Source organism: Fundulus heteroclitus, chromosome 24 (assembly GCF_011125445.2).
Source record: "Fundulus heteroclitus isolate FHET01 chromosome 24, MU-UCD_Fhet_4.1, whole genome shotgun sequence".
NCBI classification, from domain to species: domain Eukaryota; kingdom Metazoa; phylum Chordata; class Actinopteri; order Cyprinodontiformes; family Fundulidae; genus Fundulus; species Fundulus heteroclitus.
This window is the reverse complement of record NC_046384.1, coordinates 23,857,952-23,876,198: the sequence shown is the minus strand read 5'-3', so window position 1 is coordinate 23,876,198 and position 18,247 is coordinate 23,857,952. Positions and strand designations below refer to the sequence as shown.

General features: G+C 43.6%; 2 protein-coding genes across 8 annotated transcripts; one reads left to right on the top strand and one right to left on the bottom strand.

The window, feature by feature from the left end:
- The first annotated feature begins 893 nt into the window (after positions 1-893).
- zswim2 (zinc finger, SWIM-type containing 2) lies at positions 894-9,588 on the top strand. 6 transcript variants are annotated; one of them, XM_036127888.1, is made up of 11 exons: positions 987-1,032; positions 1,575-1,687; positions 2,517-2,673; positions 2,807-2,910; positions 3,388-3,428; positions 3,763-4,000; positions 4,191-4,442; positions 6,219-6,303; positions 6,403-6,470; positions 6,541-6,700; positions 9,152-9,588. In XM_036127888.1, exons 3-11 carry the CDS (start codon positions 2,524-2,526, stop codon positions 9,581-9,583), a joined length of 1,530 nt encoding a protein of 509 aa, XP_035983781.1. In that variant the 5' UTR covers positions 987-1,032; positions 1,575-1,687; positions 2,517-2,523; the 3' UTR covers positions 9,584-9,588. The 6 variants fall into 6 exon arrangements, with proteins under 6 accessions (XP_021175682.2, XP_035983781.1, XP_035983779.1 ...); XM_021320007.2 differs by lacking the exon at positions 1,575-1,687 and having other exon boundaries at positions 894-1,032; XM_036127886.1 differs by lacking the exons at positions 987-1,032; positions 1,575-1,687 and having other exon boundaries at positions 2,356-2,673; positions 2,807-2,883.
- Positions 9,589-9,677: 89 nt separating this feature from the next.
- LOC105931043 (protein FAM171B) lies at positions 9,678-17,830 on the bottom strand. 2 transcript variants are annotated; one of them, XM_012869531.3, is made up of 8 exons: positions 17,240-17,830; positions 16,638-16,871; positions 15,374-15,466; positions 15,139-15,297; positions 14,895-15,065; positions 14,700-14,816; positions 14,292-14,415; positions 9,678-14,172 (listed from the first exon to the last, which is right to left on the bottom strand). In XM_012869531.3, the coding sequence occupies exons 1-8, from the start codon at positions 17,427-17,429 to the stop codon at positions 12,864-12,866; spliced, it is 2,397 nt and encodes a 798-aa protein (XP_012724985.2). In that variant the 5' UTR covers positions 17,430-17,830; the 3' UTR covers positions 9,678-12,863. The 2 variants fall into 2 exon arrangements, with proteins under 2 accessions (XP_012724985.2, XP_012724987.2); XM_012869533.3 differs by having other exon boundaries at positions 9,678-14,169.
- Positions 17,831-18,247: the final 417 nt, after the last annotated feature.

The window sequence follows — 18,247 nt, the reverse complement described above, 5'->3', positions numbered from 1 at the left end:
ATTGCACCTTATACTTATATATAATTGATTGAACAGATGAACGTAGGATATCCAAACCTCTGGAAATTGTACCTACCAATAAACCAGACTTGTGGACGTCCAGAATCCTCTTTACAGTGTCTTGGATGATTTCTTTTAATTCTTCCATGATGTCACTCAAGGAAACAGAGTCTCTGATGTGTAGTCTCAAAATACATCCACAGGCGTGCTTCTGTTTGACTCACATGTTGGGAATCAGAACCATACAAAGCCATGACATCATCTTTTCTAAATTATTCAGAGTAAGGCTAATGTATGTTAACGTCTGACTTTAAATAAAACTATCAACATAACGTTTCTCCTTTTCATTCTACCATTTAGCAAATGGAAATGAGTTTTGATTATCCTAACTGACCCAAAAGGGGAAAAATGAAGTCTGACTTAATATTAAACAGCGAGTAAAATATTGTTAAATATCTGATTTCAGTTGCAAGTTGTAATAAAAAGGGTAGGACAAATATAAGTAAAGTGTTAACAAAAGTAAATAATAAGAGTTAAAGCTATTATTACTATTGCTATTATTATTTTTATTAAAGTACCTAGCTAGTGATCAATCTTTCAGTTAATCAATCACTGAGTCAACCAATCAAACAATTAATCAATCAGGCGGACTAGACCCAGGCCTTGAGGAAGCTTGAGGAAATGTGCCTTTTATGTAAATATAATTTCACTTTTGGATTAATAAAGTCCTCTTCTCTTAAACTGAGTTTCCTTTTACTTTTTCTTTTCGACATGTTGTAATTATTTCAGCATAATATTTCAGATATTCCCAGATGTGTTCTCAGGACAGCTGAAGAAAATGAATCAAACAGGGGAGACTTCCATTTCTGAGCAACGCCGCCCCCTGCCGGTCATCCACAGCGCAGCCCCCACACCGTTACCACGGCAACGAGAGCCCCCTGGACGGCTGCTGTGTTAGGTTCTGTTGTCTTGGCGTCGTGGTGCAAAACAGGAAGCTAAAGGCTTATTCTGGGGACCTTTATACATAAAAAGGTAGGCTTATCGATTGGAAAAGAAAGTAGTTTCATTGTTAAGACCGCTAATAAGCAAACAGGCCGCTTGGTGCGTCAGCTTGAAGCGTTTTTAGCGCATATGTGTTAGTGAACTACGGCGGCGAACCCCTTTCCCTAACCCCCCCCCCCCCCCCCCCCCCCCCCCCCCCCCCACACACACACACACACAATAACATAACAACATAAATTGCATCTGACATAATTAGAACCAAATAGGAGATAGAGGGGGAGACGTGCGGCCGGTGCTGTCTTGTCATTGTGAAAGACAGCTCAACGAAATTAAAAGAAATGCAACTCTCAAATAAATAATAAAAATAATAATAATATAATAAATAGGCATATTGCTATAAATATGTAGTAAAAACACAGTAACAATTGGAATGTTAAGGAAAATAAATAAATAAATGATGATCAGGATATGAATGAAATTGTTGTTCAGGGCAGAAACAGTTCTTGGGGAGAAACTGAGTTTTAACCCGTTAGTTCTTGACTTTATTGCCCTGAACGCCTTCCTGAGGGCAGGAGTTTGAAGAGGTGATGGCTGAGTGGTAGGGGTCCCTGATAATCCTGTGGGCTCTCTGGGGGCAGCGGGCCCCGTAGATCTACTTCAGAAGAGGCCAGCCGATCAGTCTCTGGTGAGTGTTTTATGACATTTCTGCACAAACGCAGATGTTTACTGTATAAACTGATGAATGCTTGGAGATGTGCCAATTCCTGACGCTGAACTAATATTCATTTTGGTTCCCGAGAGCCGCTTCACCTCTGAGTTGCTCAGAGTGGCTCAACATGTGGCAGCTGAGGGCAGGTATCTCAGCCCTGCATGACTGGCCGGCTTTTCCTCTGCATTTCTCCGGCTTGCCTCAGACAGGTCATGTTTGACATCACTTTAACACCCACTCTATATTAATATTCTGACAGTCTGAATCGGCCTATTGAAAAGTCTGTTTGTTTTTTTCATTTTTAATTTTTTTACTAAATTAAAAAGCAGAAATGTTTAATCCAGATGTGGGATCTGTACTTTACTAATTTAGGTATTTTTGAAACTTTTACTGCTCTTGGAGGCCATTTTGGGGCCGTTCCTGTCCCGATCTTGCTGTTCAGAAAGCTTTGAGGGAAATATTTCCCTTGTATTGTTGTAGGAAACAGGAAACTGACTATCCTAAAGACGACGCTGCTGCCAGTCAGACCTCTGGTAGATCATCACCGATGGCCTCTTTCCTGACCACCGCTGTTGATTGTTAGAACCGGTGAAACCAAAAGTTCATCACTCTGTGTGTGAACTGATTTCTATACAGTTGTTTCACACAGACACCTCTATTTTAGTCATCCATCAGAAGCACTTTTATAGAACCTATTTCCCATCATCCCTTGCTCTACGGGACATGAATCAGATCTTGGCCCCTGTGTTGACTGGTTATCTATGCTTTGCCTCTTAGTTTCTTTGCTTGACAAATATCCATTCAGTGGCAGGATGTCCAGAAAACCTGCCTGGAGGAACACGGCGAGCGATGCAGTGAGCTCCCATCAGGACCACGCCCTCAGCTCCACCATGTTACTGCTCAGGTCCTATGGCCCGACTGCGTTTCTGCTCCAGGAGGACGGTGGGACGCAGAACTTCAAGGTCAGCTATCCTGGGACAGTCAGGGTCCATTCCTGCTGATACTGTGTAGAAGCCAGCGTGGTGTTGTCTTGCTTTCATCGGTTTTAATGTGTTTTTATGAACGACTAAGGTCGGATGCTCTCTTGTTGTCCAGGTGTGCTTGGGTGAGCCGCATACGTGCACCTGCCCCACGTTCACGAGGGAGCGGCAGCCCTGCCAACACATCTGCTGGTATCAGCAACACACAGGGAGAGGGAGGTTGATCGCTTTGCTTGATGTGGGTTTTAATTCACAACACCACGTTTCCCAAACAGTTAACCTAGATTAAATACGTCATTATCTCAGATAATAAACTACATACAACAAGCTGTGTCCCTTCTGCATTCATGGTGCCACTGACTTTCATTCAAACATTGTTTTCTGCATTTTTCTTTTTCATTTTCCTGGTATTAAAATTGCTTCAAAAGTTAATGTTTTATCATTTCGCACAAGGTAAAGATATTTTTTCATGTACTGTAAACCTGCAAATTGGCCTAAATTGGTGGTGGAGAAATAAAAAGGATGAACCTTTCGATTAGTTTGTGTTTACTTTTTAGCAAGACTAAACTAGTTTGGTCCTGTTTAAAAAAGCGTGACAAAATATACTTAAAAAGTTATATTGATGATGTTAATTAAGCTGAATTTAAACAATTGTTTTTGTTTCATCCACTAACCAATCACCCTTTCTGATTCCAGGCTTTTACTTCGGAAATTCAGGCTACCCAGAGACCATGAATGTAAGTGTTTTTTTTTAATAACGTTAGTGTTTCAGAAACCTATTTTATAGTTTTGTTTCAGTCTGTAAATTTTAAACATAAATGTTGCTCCATGCAGGATCTGCATACTGGAAAAGAAAATAGAAAAGAATAGAATACAGTGGAGTAAGTGTAAAAAGCCCTCTCCCTGACCACTGAGCAACCCTGTGCCGTTCCCAGACCGACCAGTTCACTTGTTGCTGTTTATTTCTGGGCAGCCTTCAGTTTCAGCTCAGCTGTGTAACGTTTGTTGACAGTTTGAAAGCACCGACCCATCCTGCTGCTGACACCTTTGTCCAAAATACTCCCGCCACAGATGCGTTTCAGCTGGGGTTATCAGCGCGACAGCTGCTGGAAGTGCTTCAGGGCTCACACCAAGCTAAAGCCCACCGGACGGCGCTCGACGGCCCTGCTGCCGCTGCCGGGACCCCGAGCCACAACGTTCCAGGCCAGGAGGTTGGCAGCGTCTGCCGGAAAGCGATCCAGGCCCAGGATGTGTGTCCGATCTGTCAGGAGGGGCTGCTGCAGAAAAAACAGCCCGTGTCTTACTGCAGGTGGGTTTGGGCCGGAACAGTTTCTGTCGACCAGAACATGACCCCATGAATGCTTACTAACCTAACCTCTGCATATAAAATACAGGAAACCTCCAGCTCCGGGTGTCGGATATCATAAAACTTAGATTCAGGTCTCCTGATACAGACTTTTTTAGCTTTTTCCTGATACATTTCCTGCTGGCCCTCCCAGGTTCGGCTGCGGTAACAGCGTCCACATCTCCTGCATGAAGGTGTGGGCCGACCACCAGAGGCTGTCAGACAGTCAGGAGATGCTAAAGTGTCCCCTGTGCAGGGAGGACTTCAGTTCCCTGAAGCTGCTCCAGGAGCAGGTGAAGAACGCGGCCAAGCTCTTCACCGCTGCTGAGAGAGAGAGCCCAGACAGACATCTGGGAGTGCTCTGCTACAGCTGCCGAGTCTGCCCTGTCACTGGGACCTGTTTCCGGTAAGTTAGATGACCAAAACCATCATGACCGCAAAGTGAGCATCTCTTCCAGCCAGTAAAAAGTTTAAAAATAAATAGTAGAGAGTAATCCAGACTATAAAGGAATCCAAGATGGAGGGTCATCTGTAATCTTGAGGATGACTGCACTGTCCTGGGTGTAAGTTAGATACATACATGTGCGTAAAAGTTGAAGAATTAGGTGTGAGGATGTTGAATGCAGATATTTTGTGCAGAAAAAGCATCTTTGCTTTTGTTTTATTTCTGTCAACACCGATATGATCCATTTCAAATAACCTAAACAAATGTTTGGTTGTCTTTACTTTAGCTCTAGCTTCAGTTTTTTCAAACTAAAGGAAAAAAAGCTAATATTTTGAAACAGTATTTGTTTTTTTAAATGGAAAATGATAACATTGAGCAAACCTCAGTTTTCACACGCTTGTTTCTTCTGTGTCTCTGGGAATAGTGTTTGTGCTGAGCTAGCACAGTTAGCTTTATACCTAGCAGCAAAAGAAAATAATGCAATTTAAGTGTTTGAAATAGGCTGAAGTGTTCAGAAATTGATTATAAATTTTGTTAAATACTACTGAACACAATTAACTCACTGCTGAAGTCTTTTAAAAGCCCATCAGCTTTTCATAAACAGCTCTTTATCAGATTCATAGAGGGAAGTGAGGGACAGGAAGTCATATATCAAACTTAGTCATATTTAAAATGATTTCATTGTATACCAATAGAATAAAACAAATTTAAGCTGTATCTTTTGGGAATCCTAAATACTTAGGAGTGACTTCTCTTAACTGGAGCTCAGCATCATTACCGCTTCAGGCAGAAAGCTGTGTAGCCTTGATGTCTGTTCTTGATGTCGCAGTAAGATTTACCTGATGGAGCAAGTAATGATGGAGCACTGTAAAAGGTGACGGAGAGGAAGCGAGGAGTCTCCAACAATGCTTAGGACCCTTTTCCAGCAGCAGTTGTAAAACAGATCCTGTAAAGAGGGAACGCTGAGAGGGGTTCAACACACGCTCAACCACCGTGGCATCACCTGCAGATTAAATCATTTGGTGTTAGCAGTGTGACTAGCAATGGACTGAACACACAGCCTTGAGGAACCCCACTGCCCTCAGCCTGATGGAGTTGAAGATAATGCCGCCTTGTTTCTTAGTGATGCAGACAGACAGTGGTCTCTCAGTGGGAAAGTTCAGAATCCCTGAAGTTTTTTCTGGTATTTTCACCCTACAGAGAACCACAGAGGACACATAAAGTAGATTAGTTTTAGTACAGAAAATAGAAATAAAATGAAAAGACAGGAAGGGGCTGTAAAGAGGCAGAAATGTATTTCACAGCAGTTTTTCTTTGCTGTAAGAGAATTAAAGTAACTGTAAGATGGTTTGAACCTTTCTAAATGATGCACCATGTTACTGTACTCTAGTATCCTTAATAACCATTTAATCTCAATCATAGCAGATTATCTTTGAGATGTAATCTAACAAGAAATTAGCATCATTGACCCGACACCTTGTTTACTCTATGCCAGAAAGAACTTCTCGTTAACAGTGGAGACATTAGTTCTGTTAAACAAAATAATAGAGATCACTTATCTGGCTTTGTGGAGTCCATCTGATGAAAATACCCAAAATTATACCCAAAGTTTTTTGTGTAATGGAGATTAGAAAAAAAGAGGATTGTGTTTATGAGATTATGCACATGAAAGATATCCAGCAGCCCCGCTGACACTGCATGAATTTTTATACCCTGCTGATTGCGTCTCTTTTGCAGATGCACCATCTGCAGTTCTTTCTATCTCTGTGAGAACTGCGTAAAGAAAGGCTGCCACTCACAGCATCCACTTGCTTCACGAACTGTAAGGGACTGAGATTTAATCTTTTTAAATATCCACCGCTAATCATGCTGCTGCCATCTAAAGACCTTTTAAATAAAACAAGCTCTTCATTTGAAACAGACAAGAAAGGAAAAGTGGATTCTTTTGGCTGCAAGCTCCCCTGGAGATCCGAGACCACAAGATGAAAGGTACGTTTAGGGGATGGTTTACTTCCTGCACTGATCATATGATATGATCATATGATCCTCTTATCCTCAGCACTGTTGCAGAGCCTTTTGCAGACAGCGACTTGGAGCGTGTGCCAGCAGTCAAAGTGAGGTCAGGCTCTCAGCTGCTGAATGAGGGGCTGCAGTGTCGGATCTGCCTGCAGAGATTTGGTCTGGGTCAACAGGTCCGAACTCTGCCCTGTCATCACAAGGTATTCACAGGCTTCCTGCAAGCACTACAAATAAAGCATGCACTGGAGAACCATTTACACTTTTTCATGCTTTGTCACAATACTACTAACTTCAAGAAAAAGTTTCAACTATGAAATTAGTTGGCATCTCTTTTATCCTAACACCTTTAATAGGGGGTTTTCACTGACGTCACTGGCCAACTTCCGGTCCGCCATATTGGGTGGTACACTTCCTTATCTCTAGTTGTCGTACACGTATTATCGTATCGCGAATGGATAAGTACGCCAGCACGCTAGAGCGACCAGATAAGGACGTATATCTGAGCAAATGTTCCATGATCGACCATATGGACCCCTATGCCCTCCACGGTGCCTTGTTTAGCACTAATCCAGATGATTGGCCAAATGTAGAGCACGGCGACATCGTGCATTACCTGGTGTTCAGTGAAAACCCTCTGCACACTCTTGAGGAAATGAGAGCTTACAAGGGTCTAGAGGCTCACAACCAGTTCACATCTGGTTATGTACATCAAGGAAATCGCCATCATACGTGGACGGGTGAGTTTTAATAAGATGGTAAAAATGTAAACAATCCGACGCAAATGTGTCGCATGCTTCTGCGGTGGCTGACGGCCGGCGGCCGGCGGTGTGCGAAGGCGCTTGGCTGCAGGGCCGATCGACGCCGCTCGCGGCTTTAATTATTTAAGCAGAACAATGACCAGTGCAAAATTAAGTTGTATTTACCGTATTGGCGCCGGTAGGAGCTGCAGATCATAAAGCCAGCAAACAGTGGGAACACAGTAACTCGTTCAAAGGTAAGCTGTGCTCAGACGGGCTCTGGCACATGCTAACCGTCAGTGCTAACAACCACTCATGCATGTAATGTACTTTTAACTAGCTGCTATGTGTTTCAAAGGTTTAGAACACACTCTCATTGACATCGGGATACTGTGGAAAGTTATGTTCGGTCGACTTACAGCCGCGATCCAAGCGAGCCGACGACTCTTTGTTATCTCTGACACTTGTTCTCCGTGGTTGCGCCTCCAGGCAGGAAAGCGGTGGAAAATTAATCTGTTTCTATGTTTTTCCCATGGCGATCATGTGTTGCGCTGTTACAGCCCACAATACAGCAACGGTTTACCATGGTTGAAATCAAGTTAAGGTGAAATTAATCAAATTAAAACACGGCTGAGAGAGGGAGTACAGTACGCGGTAGTAATAGGCAGTAGAGGCGGCGGAGGCAGTCAACACGACAGCCGCGGAAAGTAATAAGTCATAACGCCCAAGCCCTATTATTAATATATTCTTCTTATATGTTTTAAATACTTAACAGTTAATTACCTGTGACAAAGTGAGCACCGCAGACTCTGGCGTATTCCAGCTTAACACCGTCCAAATCGGACCTGGATATCCGTGTCAGCCATAGGTGACGGCGTTGTTCAGAGAGCTGTTTTGTTTTTTCACACTGATTCACTATTACGGCTGGTAGGCGATAGAAAGAGCGTTGATCTCCACCTCCACGGGCCGTGCAACCAACCATTAAACACGTTTTCCCCATTGTTCACTTCCAATACTGCCTAAGGCGTCATACAATGCAGGTCAACGGTGCGAAACGACTGACACCCAATATGGCGGACGCGCTGAGTAGTCACGTGAGCGTGACGTCAGCTGAAAACCCCCTATTAAAGTCCAGTCCAACCAATTGCTTTTACAAGTCAACCAATTGGGTAAGTAGAGTCCAACTGTGTCGAATTTAATGTCAGTATAAGTCTGCTACGAATCTCACTCTGAATGACTGGAACTGTGACAAACAATGATTGATGTCCATTAAAAACGTGTCAGAAATTAGATTTCATTTTAGTCGTATCAAAAGGTCGACAAAAGTTGGAAAAATGCCCAGTCCGACGTAATCTTCTTGAGTAGTGAGCAGCGAATTAACTGAAATATTTAGCAACAACATGGTATTATGGATAAAAGTGTGAATATTTCATATATGCAGTTATTGTCTAGATAGAACAGCTTTGATGGATCTAGTTGCAAATGGACATTTTCTTTTTAAATCTGTTTCTTTTTTTGGTTTTGAAAGGGAAAATGGCAACTTAAAGATCCAGAGTGTCACACAGCTTTCACACGTTTTTAACTTAATCAACATTGTTATGTGTGTTTAGTATACAGCCTACATCCTATTTAGGATTTTTCATTTTTCAAATTCTAATATCAAAAGCAAATTGGTCTCTGTTTTGCAAAACATAAGAAAAACTTCTCTCTCTCTAGATGTGCAAATCTTTTTAGCAAAACAAATATATATTATTTTTCTTCCTGTTCATAATAATGCACTACTTTGTGTTGGGGTTACACCTAGAATCCCAGTAACATCAATGAGATTTGTGTTGAGCTATGACAAAATGTGAGAAAATGTAAGAGGTTTAATACTTTTGAGCTCTGTAATACTTGGTTGTCTCTCCCATTCAGTTTCACACGGACTGTGTGGACCAGATCCTGCTGAGCTCAAACTCCTGTCCCTTGGATGGGTATGTCCTCTTCAGTCAGCAAGCAACTGACAGGAACACCTCTCCTAAGGTCATCTGTACCAAGCAGCGGGAAAATGAATTACAGGGCCTGTTTGTCCCTGGTGTAGCATTACACGCTCAAAGAACTAAACCTTCTCCTACATGTGGAGCTCTTAACTCAGAGGTCCCAATAAACGCCTCGTTTTGTAGTCGTCTGAGACAGGATCCCTGCACAAGTCCCACCAAAAAGACCAGAGACAACATGGCTGCAAGGAAAACTAAAGTGCATCTGAAAGACGGGGACAATGTAACCGTTAGAGACAGAAAATCAGCCGGTCCAGAGCTGCGAATGACTGGAGTTTCAATAAAGGCCGACAAGGAACGGCATTCCTAAATGTTCCACTGGATGCGTTTGTTTGTTTTTTACCACAAGTTTATTTAAATCACAACAAATTTCTAGTAGCTTGAACAAAACAACTCATTAGGAATAATTCTTATGAAGTCAATTTATTAATTTAGTGCGCAAAAAAAATAAATGCAATAACAACAAGAACACCCAACATCGTTACGAAGGTAAAAACACAAGCGGTGTCCTTTTTTGGAAGAGAGCGAAGCCCATGGTGCTGGTTGGCTAGATACGAGAGGGAGCACATCAAAAAAGTGGTACAGATACATTCATCTGGCTCATTTAAGAACCAGAGTGGCAGTAGGTTTGTTGTACACAACAAGAATATCTGCACAAAGTGTTCCAAAGTCACGTCTCATCTCGCTGAGAAAGCAGGGATACATTGTGTTTTCAAGCCGATGACTGGTGAGTGAAGGTGTTTGTACGCATTAGCTACATTTCAGCTTGGAATGCTCAGGCTTTGAGTTCACGCTCCCGAAAAGACAACCTTAAAATAAGTCACATTAACACAACATCGCATCTGTCAGATGGACAGATCGATCGACCATCTTTCAAAGGGAAGAAAAAAAACAACAAAATGACGTTTAATCACTGTCACGTTTCACAAAAAATGGTATTTACACATAAAAGATAACACTTGAACGTACAGAATCAAGTATAAATCATCATTGAAAGCATGTTGCAGTAGAACTAGGATGGAAGACTAAATGTGACAAAGTTGATTTGCAAGAAATACTCATTTATGGAGAGAAACTTCTGCTTTTGTCCCAGTTACCAATTTAAAATGGCTCCCCATCCCTGATTTATAACACTCAGGACAGAGGTACCCATATGAGTTGAAACAGGAGGCAACCAAAACTACTGACAGTGCTAAGGTAGCTACATTTTTGTCTTAAATCCTTATTATTTATGATTAGTTCCCAGCTGAAATTGATCCTGTTAGTTCTCAGACGATTTTCCATAGTGTACCAGTCAGCGTACACAACAGGGCAAAGGTTTGGAAGCAATCCTTACTATTTTATGGCTTTCTTTAAAAAATAATTTAAGGAAAATAGTGACTAAGCAAAACCAACCAAAATACAAGATAAATACAGCAAAATACAGTCTAATAAGTGTCTCTTTATGTTATAATCTCGTTTATGTGGTTGCATACCAGTATATTGTTGTGTGCTTCCAAACATTTGCCCTACCTTACAAATTTATGTGATTCTAAGGCTCAAGTTCCAGTGCGGTAATTCTCGTAATTGGCTTAGTGAAACTTGTTTTTGTATTGTATTTTCACCTGTTAAGACCAGATTGAATGGTACTGAAAGCCGATCTTTTGGGTTCCGAGGTGACGTAAGTGCCATACACATGGTGGGGATGAAGCACATAAAAAATATTCTTCTGTCAAGCAACCCACACCAATGGCACCTGGTCGGCATCAGACTCTCGAAGGCGTCGTAGTCAGTGATTCTTATTCAGGAGCATCAACACCTGGGATGAAACCATCCATGGCTGAAGTCCAGTATTCTGTCATGTTTTGGTTCACTTTTAAATGACACATGTAACGTGTACTAAAGGTGCTAACTGATGTGCAGTAATTGATCTACAGCACTGTTGTGCTCCTGGTGTGTGCTCCCCTTCACTGGCCCTGAAGCTTTTACCTGACATTAGCACTCCTGGGTGCCGCTTTGCACCTACTTGCAAACTCGGCTGTGACTAGCTCCTCTGGCGGATCAAAGGCATAATACCTCTTTATATACCAGTCCATACAAAGCATACACAAAAGTGTGAAAAACACATTGAAATCCCATCTTAAAACCATTTTATCTAAAAGACAGTTCAGCTCAGCGTTTTGAAGCATTGAAATCCCTAAAATAACAGATGAAATTACTTACTGTTGAGTTGTTCTTTCTAATAGAGAAGTAAGCTGCATTAAATACCTCAACATTTTTTTTCTCTTTTAGTAACATCAGACCTAATAACATCAGTAATGAATACAAAAAAAGCTTTAAGCCTTTTCCTTTGCTGTATTTGACTAATTTACTGATCAGACTGGGCCTTTCAAGAAAACCTAAACAACCTTTTATGACTCCCCCGGTCGGTCAGAACACATTTCTTGAGACTGACCAGCTCGCAAAGATGTCTGATCGCATACATTTGGCCACAAGACAGAAAAAAGCCAATAACTATTGGCGTCTACTTTGCACCTACGTCTGTGACTAAATCCTTTGACAGTCAAAAGGCAAAACAGCAGTGAGTCAACTTCACCCCCCCCCCCCCTCCTTTACTCCCTATTTGATATCAGTCCATTCAAAACATGCACTAATATGTGGAAAACATATCAAGCTCTCCATTTAAACGTATTTAGAATGTGAGAAAAGTCGCCGTTTCAGTGGATAATCAGAGACAAAAACAGCTTCCGTTTGTTTTTACATTAAAGCATATAAATCCATTAAGGTGGAACCCCTGAATACAGTTCTAAGCTCAGAAATGAACAAATATTGGCTTTTTAGCTACTCTCTAACAGTGGTGAAGAAATCCCAGAGTTGGAATCGTAACATGTGGCAGCACAACGCCAAGTCTTCAGACAAGTCCGTACAGTAAAATGAAACATTCGACCCCTAAGTCACCTGAAAGCTATTCTGGTCTCTTGTAAGCTCTGTGGCTCTATGTGTTCACTCACCAAAGGAAACATTCATTTTCATGCAAAGAAAAGCAATTGTAGTCCTAAAATACAGAAAATCAGATGATGACCTAATGTGGCAGCTCTGTATATCAGTCTTTTTCCAGCTCAGGGTAGTAGTTCTTTGTTTTTTGAGGCAGTATCTTCAAAACCAGGTGTGAGTGCTGAGAAGTTGGAAAGCTTCTTCAATTTACAGCAGGCATTTATGGTGAGGATCGTTGCACTTGTCCATCCTGCAGATTTATCCGATTTTCAGTAAATACAAGGAAACACATTCCATTTCATGATTACAGGCAGTAAGAAGGCACCCTCTGTAAAGCAAACACTGGGGACGGTTACATATTGTATTATCTTTGAAGAATCTCGCTGGTGATCTTCAGAATTGAGGGAATGAAAGAACAAAGTGCAGACACTTTTTTAAACAGCATCTGCATTAGGATTCAATATGAAACACTTTAGATGCTGCAGTGCATCTTCTGTTAGCTTATGCTTTCTTTGGCAAAGTTGAGCAATCACCGGACTTAACAACAATGCCTAAGTAAACACAAATTTGAGGACCTATGTCAAGTCTCTCAAAAATATGTCTAAAGCAAACTATCTCTAACTTCTCTTGGTCAAAGGTCTTCCCTCCCGGACGTGCTTAGTACTCCTCTTTTCCGTCTTCCCTCTTTCCCTCACCTTCCTAAGACGCCGAGGTGGCGGCGTACCTCTCGACTCGCTGTCCTCTTGAGCGCTGGAGGTATCCATCCCATCCCGCTCTTCAGGAATATTGGGAATAGCCCCACTGCTCCCATCTAGAATGTTCCTTAGAGAAGGGTCCTCTGGCGTACAAGTAGCAGTGGTGCCGCTCTCACTGCTACTCAGGTCCTGCTCCTCACCGTACCGGCCGCCTCTGCTGTGATGCGTCAGGGAGGAGCCCCTTATCGATGGCCTTTCGCGTTCCATCTCGCGGATGTTCTGCTGGGGCTCGTTCATGTCTACCCCAGAGTCCAGGCTGGTGTCGTTGCTGCTCGGTGGCCTGTGGCGGCCCTGAAGCTCGATGATGGAGTGGCGAACCTGGGCGGCCGGTTTTCCATCCAGCGACACGAACCAAGCCCTGGGGTGAGCCGACGAGGACTTCCCACGAGTCAGCTCTAGTAAGGTGCGCTCAGAAATCCCCTGTAGCTCACTGCTGTGACCACTACTAAAGGACTCCATGCCAGCCGCTTCATTGAGAGTCCCTGGCACAGATACAGAAGATTCTAGGAGGTTACTGTAGCGTCCCCAGACACCAGCATTTGGACCTTGTCCTGGTGGGGGCGTCTCCAGAGGCTGAGGCTCATCTTGATTGCTCTGATGTGGACTGCTCCCGCCTTGAGAGTGGACTTTGGGTAGCGTCTGGGTGTAGTTGTCTTTATTTGCAGGCTCTGGATGAGCGTCATACTCAGCTCCATTCCTGGGAAAGGTGGCAGCCTTGCAGCCTGGTAGTTGCTGCTCCTGAGCCCCGAACAGCTCTGGGGCCTGAATAATCGCCACCGGCTGGTTGTAGATGTGAACCAGCTTATCTTGAAAGAAGCTGTCCGAGTTTATATTAGCCCGATTCTGCTCCGCTTTCTCACAAATCCGAGCCACCTCCTCGCTGTTGATGTAGTGTAGCGGAGGCTGAGTCCCCTTCATCCGATCTGAAGTGAAATTATCATAAGGAGGAGCTGCGGTCAGACTCCCTGGATCCTCCACATAGATATTGTAATTGGCTTTGTGTCTTGGCGTGGCCGATGGTTCACACTGGACGCTGCAGGAGGCGGGGCTGTTGTCGCCAGATCGGAGGAGCAAACCCTCCTCCATGTGGGTGGAGGTTGTCTGGTCTTTTTTTACCACAGTGAGTTTGGAAAAGCGGGCCTTTCTCCTCTTGGGTTCTTGACGGGAACTGCTGAGCGTGGAAACAGCAAAACTCAATCAGGTTGGTTGTCTGTCCCCTCGGCAACCTTTAGATGCCGGTATATGAGTATTTATATGTACTTCACCTGATGGTGTGAGTGTTTTTCTTACCCGCAGTGACATAGAAGCAAAGACAGGAATCCGATCACGATGGCAAGAGTTCCTCCCAGTATTCCCACCAGAAGGTAGGTATGGTAAGAGATGAAATCCATAGAGCTTGCATGTCCAAAATAATCTACAAGGTATAATTTTTAAACGGGTATCAGTACAAGAGCCTGTATTTAAAATGCTGTGAAAAAGTCTTTTACCCCCCGTTTTTAATCACTGTTTTACAATTCAGTTTCACTAGCCACACCCAGGCCTACAGAGCACCAAACCTGCAGAGTCAAATAATTAACTGAATAGAGCCTAAAGTAGGCTAAAAGATTTAAAAAGCAACACATCATGTCCCAATCTAACGAAAGTCAAAGACAGAACACAGCACTGTTGTGTGGTCTATACAGATCCTAGTTGAGGTACCTTTCGCTGAAGGATGAGGGGCAGCGATCCAGTAGCCCAGATGGGATGCTGTGTACGTCCACACCAGCTCGTCACCGACTGCTTTAACTATTCCCAGACCGTGGTTCTCCCAGGCACCTTCAGATGGCATCAGTTCATATAATCAGGCTTATGCCACTCATGTACTCTGAAATACTCAAGGAGATTTATTCTAACCTGTTTTCATGTTAAAGGCCCAGGCGGGTACTGTGCTCGAGGACTCCAGGCGAGTGTTGTGTCCCAGCGGCAAGCTGATTTGTATCGGCCCTCGGACCTGGAGCTCCTCACCACCGGAGTACAGCTGAACGCTGACGGCTGCCGCTGCCTTCAGCTCGATGCTTCTGAGCACTGAAAAGATTTCTCGAGAATTCAAGCTCACAAAGTTCAGACAAACCTTAGTGAATCCCAACAAAATACTAACCTGATTTACTGCTGATGATGCCTGGGGTGCAGTTGGCGCAGTCCTTCGCCAGGTGGTGCTGCGGCACAGTCAGGTATGCCATCAACGAAGAGATGTTGCTTTTATCAGGAACGGTGAGAAGATTCTTGGGGAACTTGACGCTTGGTTGGGAGGAGCTCTCTGTAAACACAAAGAGTTATCATTATTTTAAAAAGGTTTCCTGTAAATCTTATCCCTGAGCTGAAGGTGAACCTACCAGGTAACTTCCTGGTGATGAGTACTGAGTCTTCAAACAGCCAGATGTTCCCCTGACTATGCGGGAGCAGCAGCAAGGTCACAGCGGAGAATACTGTAATAAAAATAAACAACATTGTTTATACAACACATGACACCATGAAAAAAAATATATTAACAAAAACATTCCAGCAACTACATCTACTTCAGGCCTTGCAAAGGTTTCCATTCACTGTAGAATTCTGGAAAATTCTTCACGTTACAAACTCAAACCTCAATGTCTTTATTGGGAGTTTAACACAGGACAGTACCTAGTTGGGAAGTTGAAGGAAAATAATACATGGTTTTTAAAATATTTCACACCCACATGTTGGTTTAGATACAGTATATGTGAAGCAACACATTGTAGAACCACCTTGTGACGCCCTTACCGCAGTGACCTTTGGTTGTCAGCTTTGTGCATCTAAAGATTATGTGGCGCTCTATTCATACTGGGATTCAATCACACACAGGGTGACTCTATTTACTAATTCCTTGACTTCTGAGAGCAATCGCCTTTGCTCAATTTTATTAAGAGCTGTCTGTGTGAAGGGGGCTGAATGATCACAGAGGAGGTCACAAAGAACCCAGAACATCAATGTCACTGAAGATCTCAAAAATATAACCCTGTAAAATCCCAGTTAAATACAAGTTTGTGTTGTAATGTGACAAAACGTGAAAAAGCTAAAGGGGTATGACAATATTTGCAACGCTCTGTGTAGGACTGAGAAAAAAAATACGAATATGCTCGGAGTCTAAAGGTGTTTGCTGGTCAACATGTAATCCTGCTATTTAACCACTAGATGGTGTCATCGTTCTCACGTGTTTTGCTTAGACTCCCCAGTCTGGCTCACCAGCACAAAAGGGAGGTGTCTCTGGAAGAAAAAAAAACTAGACCCATAGAACACCTGCTCCATCCTGCATCTAAACCTCCATCTCCCTGCTGCGTCTTTGCCAAAGTCATACCCACTGGGGGACACAGGACAATAGAGAGAGGCCCCCTTTGTTGCAGCCGCCTCAGGGGCCCCCAGCTGTTGTCTCTGAGCAGGACAAAGATGGTCCGGTGACACATCGACGGCCTGATTAAAACAAGCAGTAAGCAAATCTCAGAGACCAGTTGTGTGTTGTCGCAGACGCTTCATTAATCTATAATGCAGATGTGAGTGAGAGGGAGGCCTCTGCTGACTTCCCTGGAAATAAAGACCTGCAAACGAGATGCTCCTAAAAGTACAGTTTCTGTCACCCACTTGGTCTCTTGGTGGTGCTCCAGGGCAGTGGGTTGGGCACATATCCCTCCTTGTTGCCCAGCAGGGTCAAACCCACACCCGGGTGGTACGGCACCCGGAGCAGGACCTCCCCGTCCTCTCCCGTCTGGGCGGAACTCCTCAAGGTGTGGTTCAGGTAGAGGTCCACCGAGGCCCCTGGCAACGGCCGGCGGGTCACCAGGTCTCTGACCAGCACCTTCAGGGAAAACTGGGCGTCTGGGCGGGGGGGAGCAAGACGGATGAGATCAGAGCTTGCACGTGTCTCCATGAAAAAGTGATGAGGCAAGCACAGCTGAGGCGCTGGGAGGATGGAAAATTACACCAAAACAAGGTGAGAGCCATAAGTCCAGGAGCTTCACCTCTAATCTACGAGGCCCTAATTAATACTGACACAATTATTTCAGCTCTCTGTCCATAATGAGGGAGCTGATTGGTCCATTAATGATGAATGCAAACATCAGAACTGACTGCCCTAAGAAAAGGTTGGAGAACAATAACACTGCTTATTTAAATCCATTTAGCTACAGCTTTATCTTCGTGTCACCCACTGATCAACGATCTGGGTGACGTCTCGTTTTGTTTACCTGCAGCCAGAGCTGAGTGGTCTCCCACAGCGGCTGGGAGGCCATTGTCCCCGCGCGAAGAGGGGGGTGAGGGCAGGCCTCCGCCCTCCTCCGCCGCGGCTCTCAGCGCCCCATCCAGGCAGCAGATCAGCAGCGACGACGGCAGAAAGACGAGCAGCATCGGCGGCAGGTAGCGATCAGCAGCGGGCATGGCGGCAAGGCGGTGGGGATCAAAGACATAACGAGGCAGGCGCGAGAGAAGGGCGCGAGGAGGAGGAGAACGAGGTCCGGCTGTGTTTGTGTGCGTCACGCGGGGCCGCGGATGGGAAGGCTGGGAAAAGAGGCGCGTGAAGAAAAGATGCGCTGGTGCTGAGGCTGGGCGTGTGTTCAAAGATCGTCAGCGCCGGACGGATGCTCCACTCGCTGATTAAAAGACACAAATTCGGGTTTCAGTTCGGCTCAGAAATACAAAGAGAAATATACTTTTATTGTCCAAAAGTGGGGATAATCTGACAGTGGCACAAACACGTAGGCAGGATACACCAGACTAAAAAATATGAATGAAAAAGATAATTTAAAAGTTAAGCTGAAAGGGGATAATGCTGCTCAATTACAAGATAATAGGCATATTCAGGTAAAATAGAGGAAAAGGATCCACCGATTTACAGAACGATGCAAGAAAACTGCAATATGCATGATTGTGCAAACAGATACTAATTTGCTTATTGGATTTCAAACTTGTTAAAGCTGACATGAATGTACGAAATTTGTTTCTAGTCGTTCTGGAGAAATGTATTTATTTAATACAGCTGGTAAAATATATTTACAAAGGTAACATTGTAATTTATTTGTGGATGTACATGTAAAACATCCTCACAAAATCTCATGCCTACTTGAAATTATTACACATTACATTTTCTTTCCCTAAACCCGCTTTTCCCTCTTTTCTTTATTCCTTTATTTTTCTTTATTACTTCTTTTCCTGCTCTTTAGAGTTTTACCTTTCTCTCATTGATTCTGTACTAATAT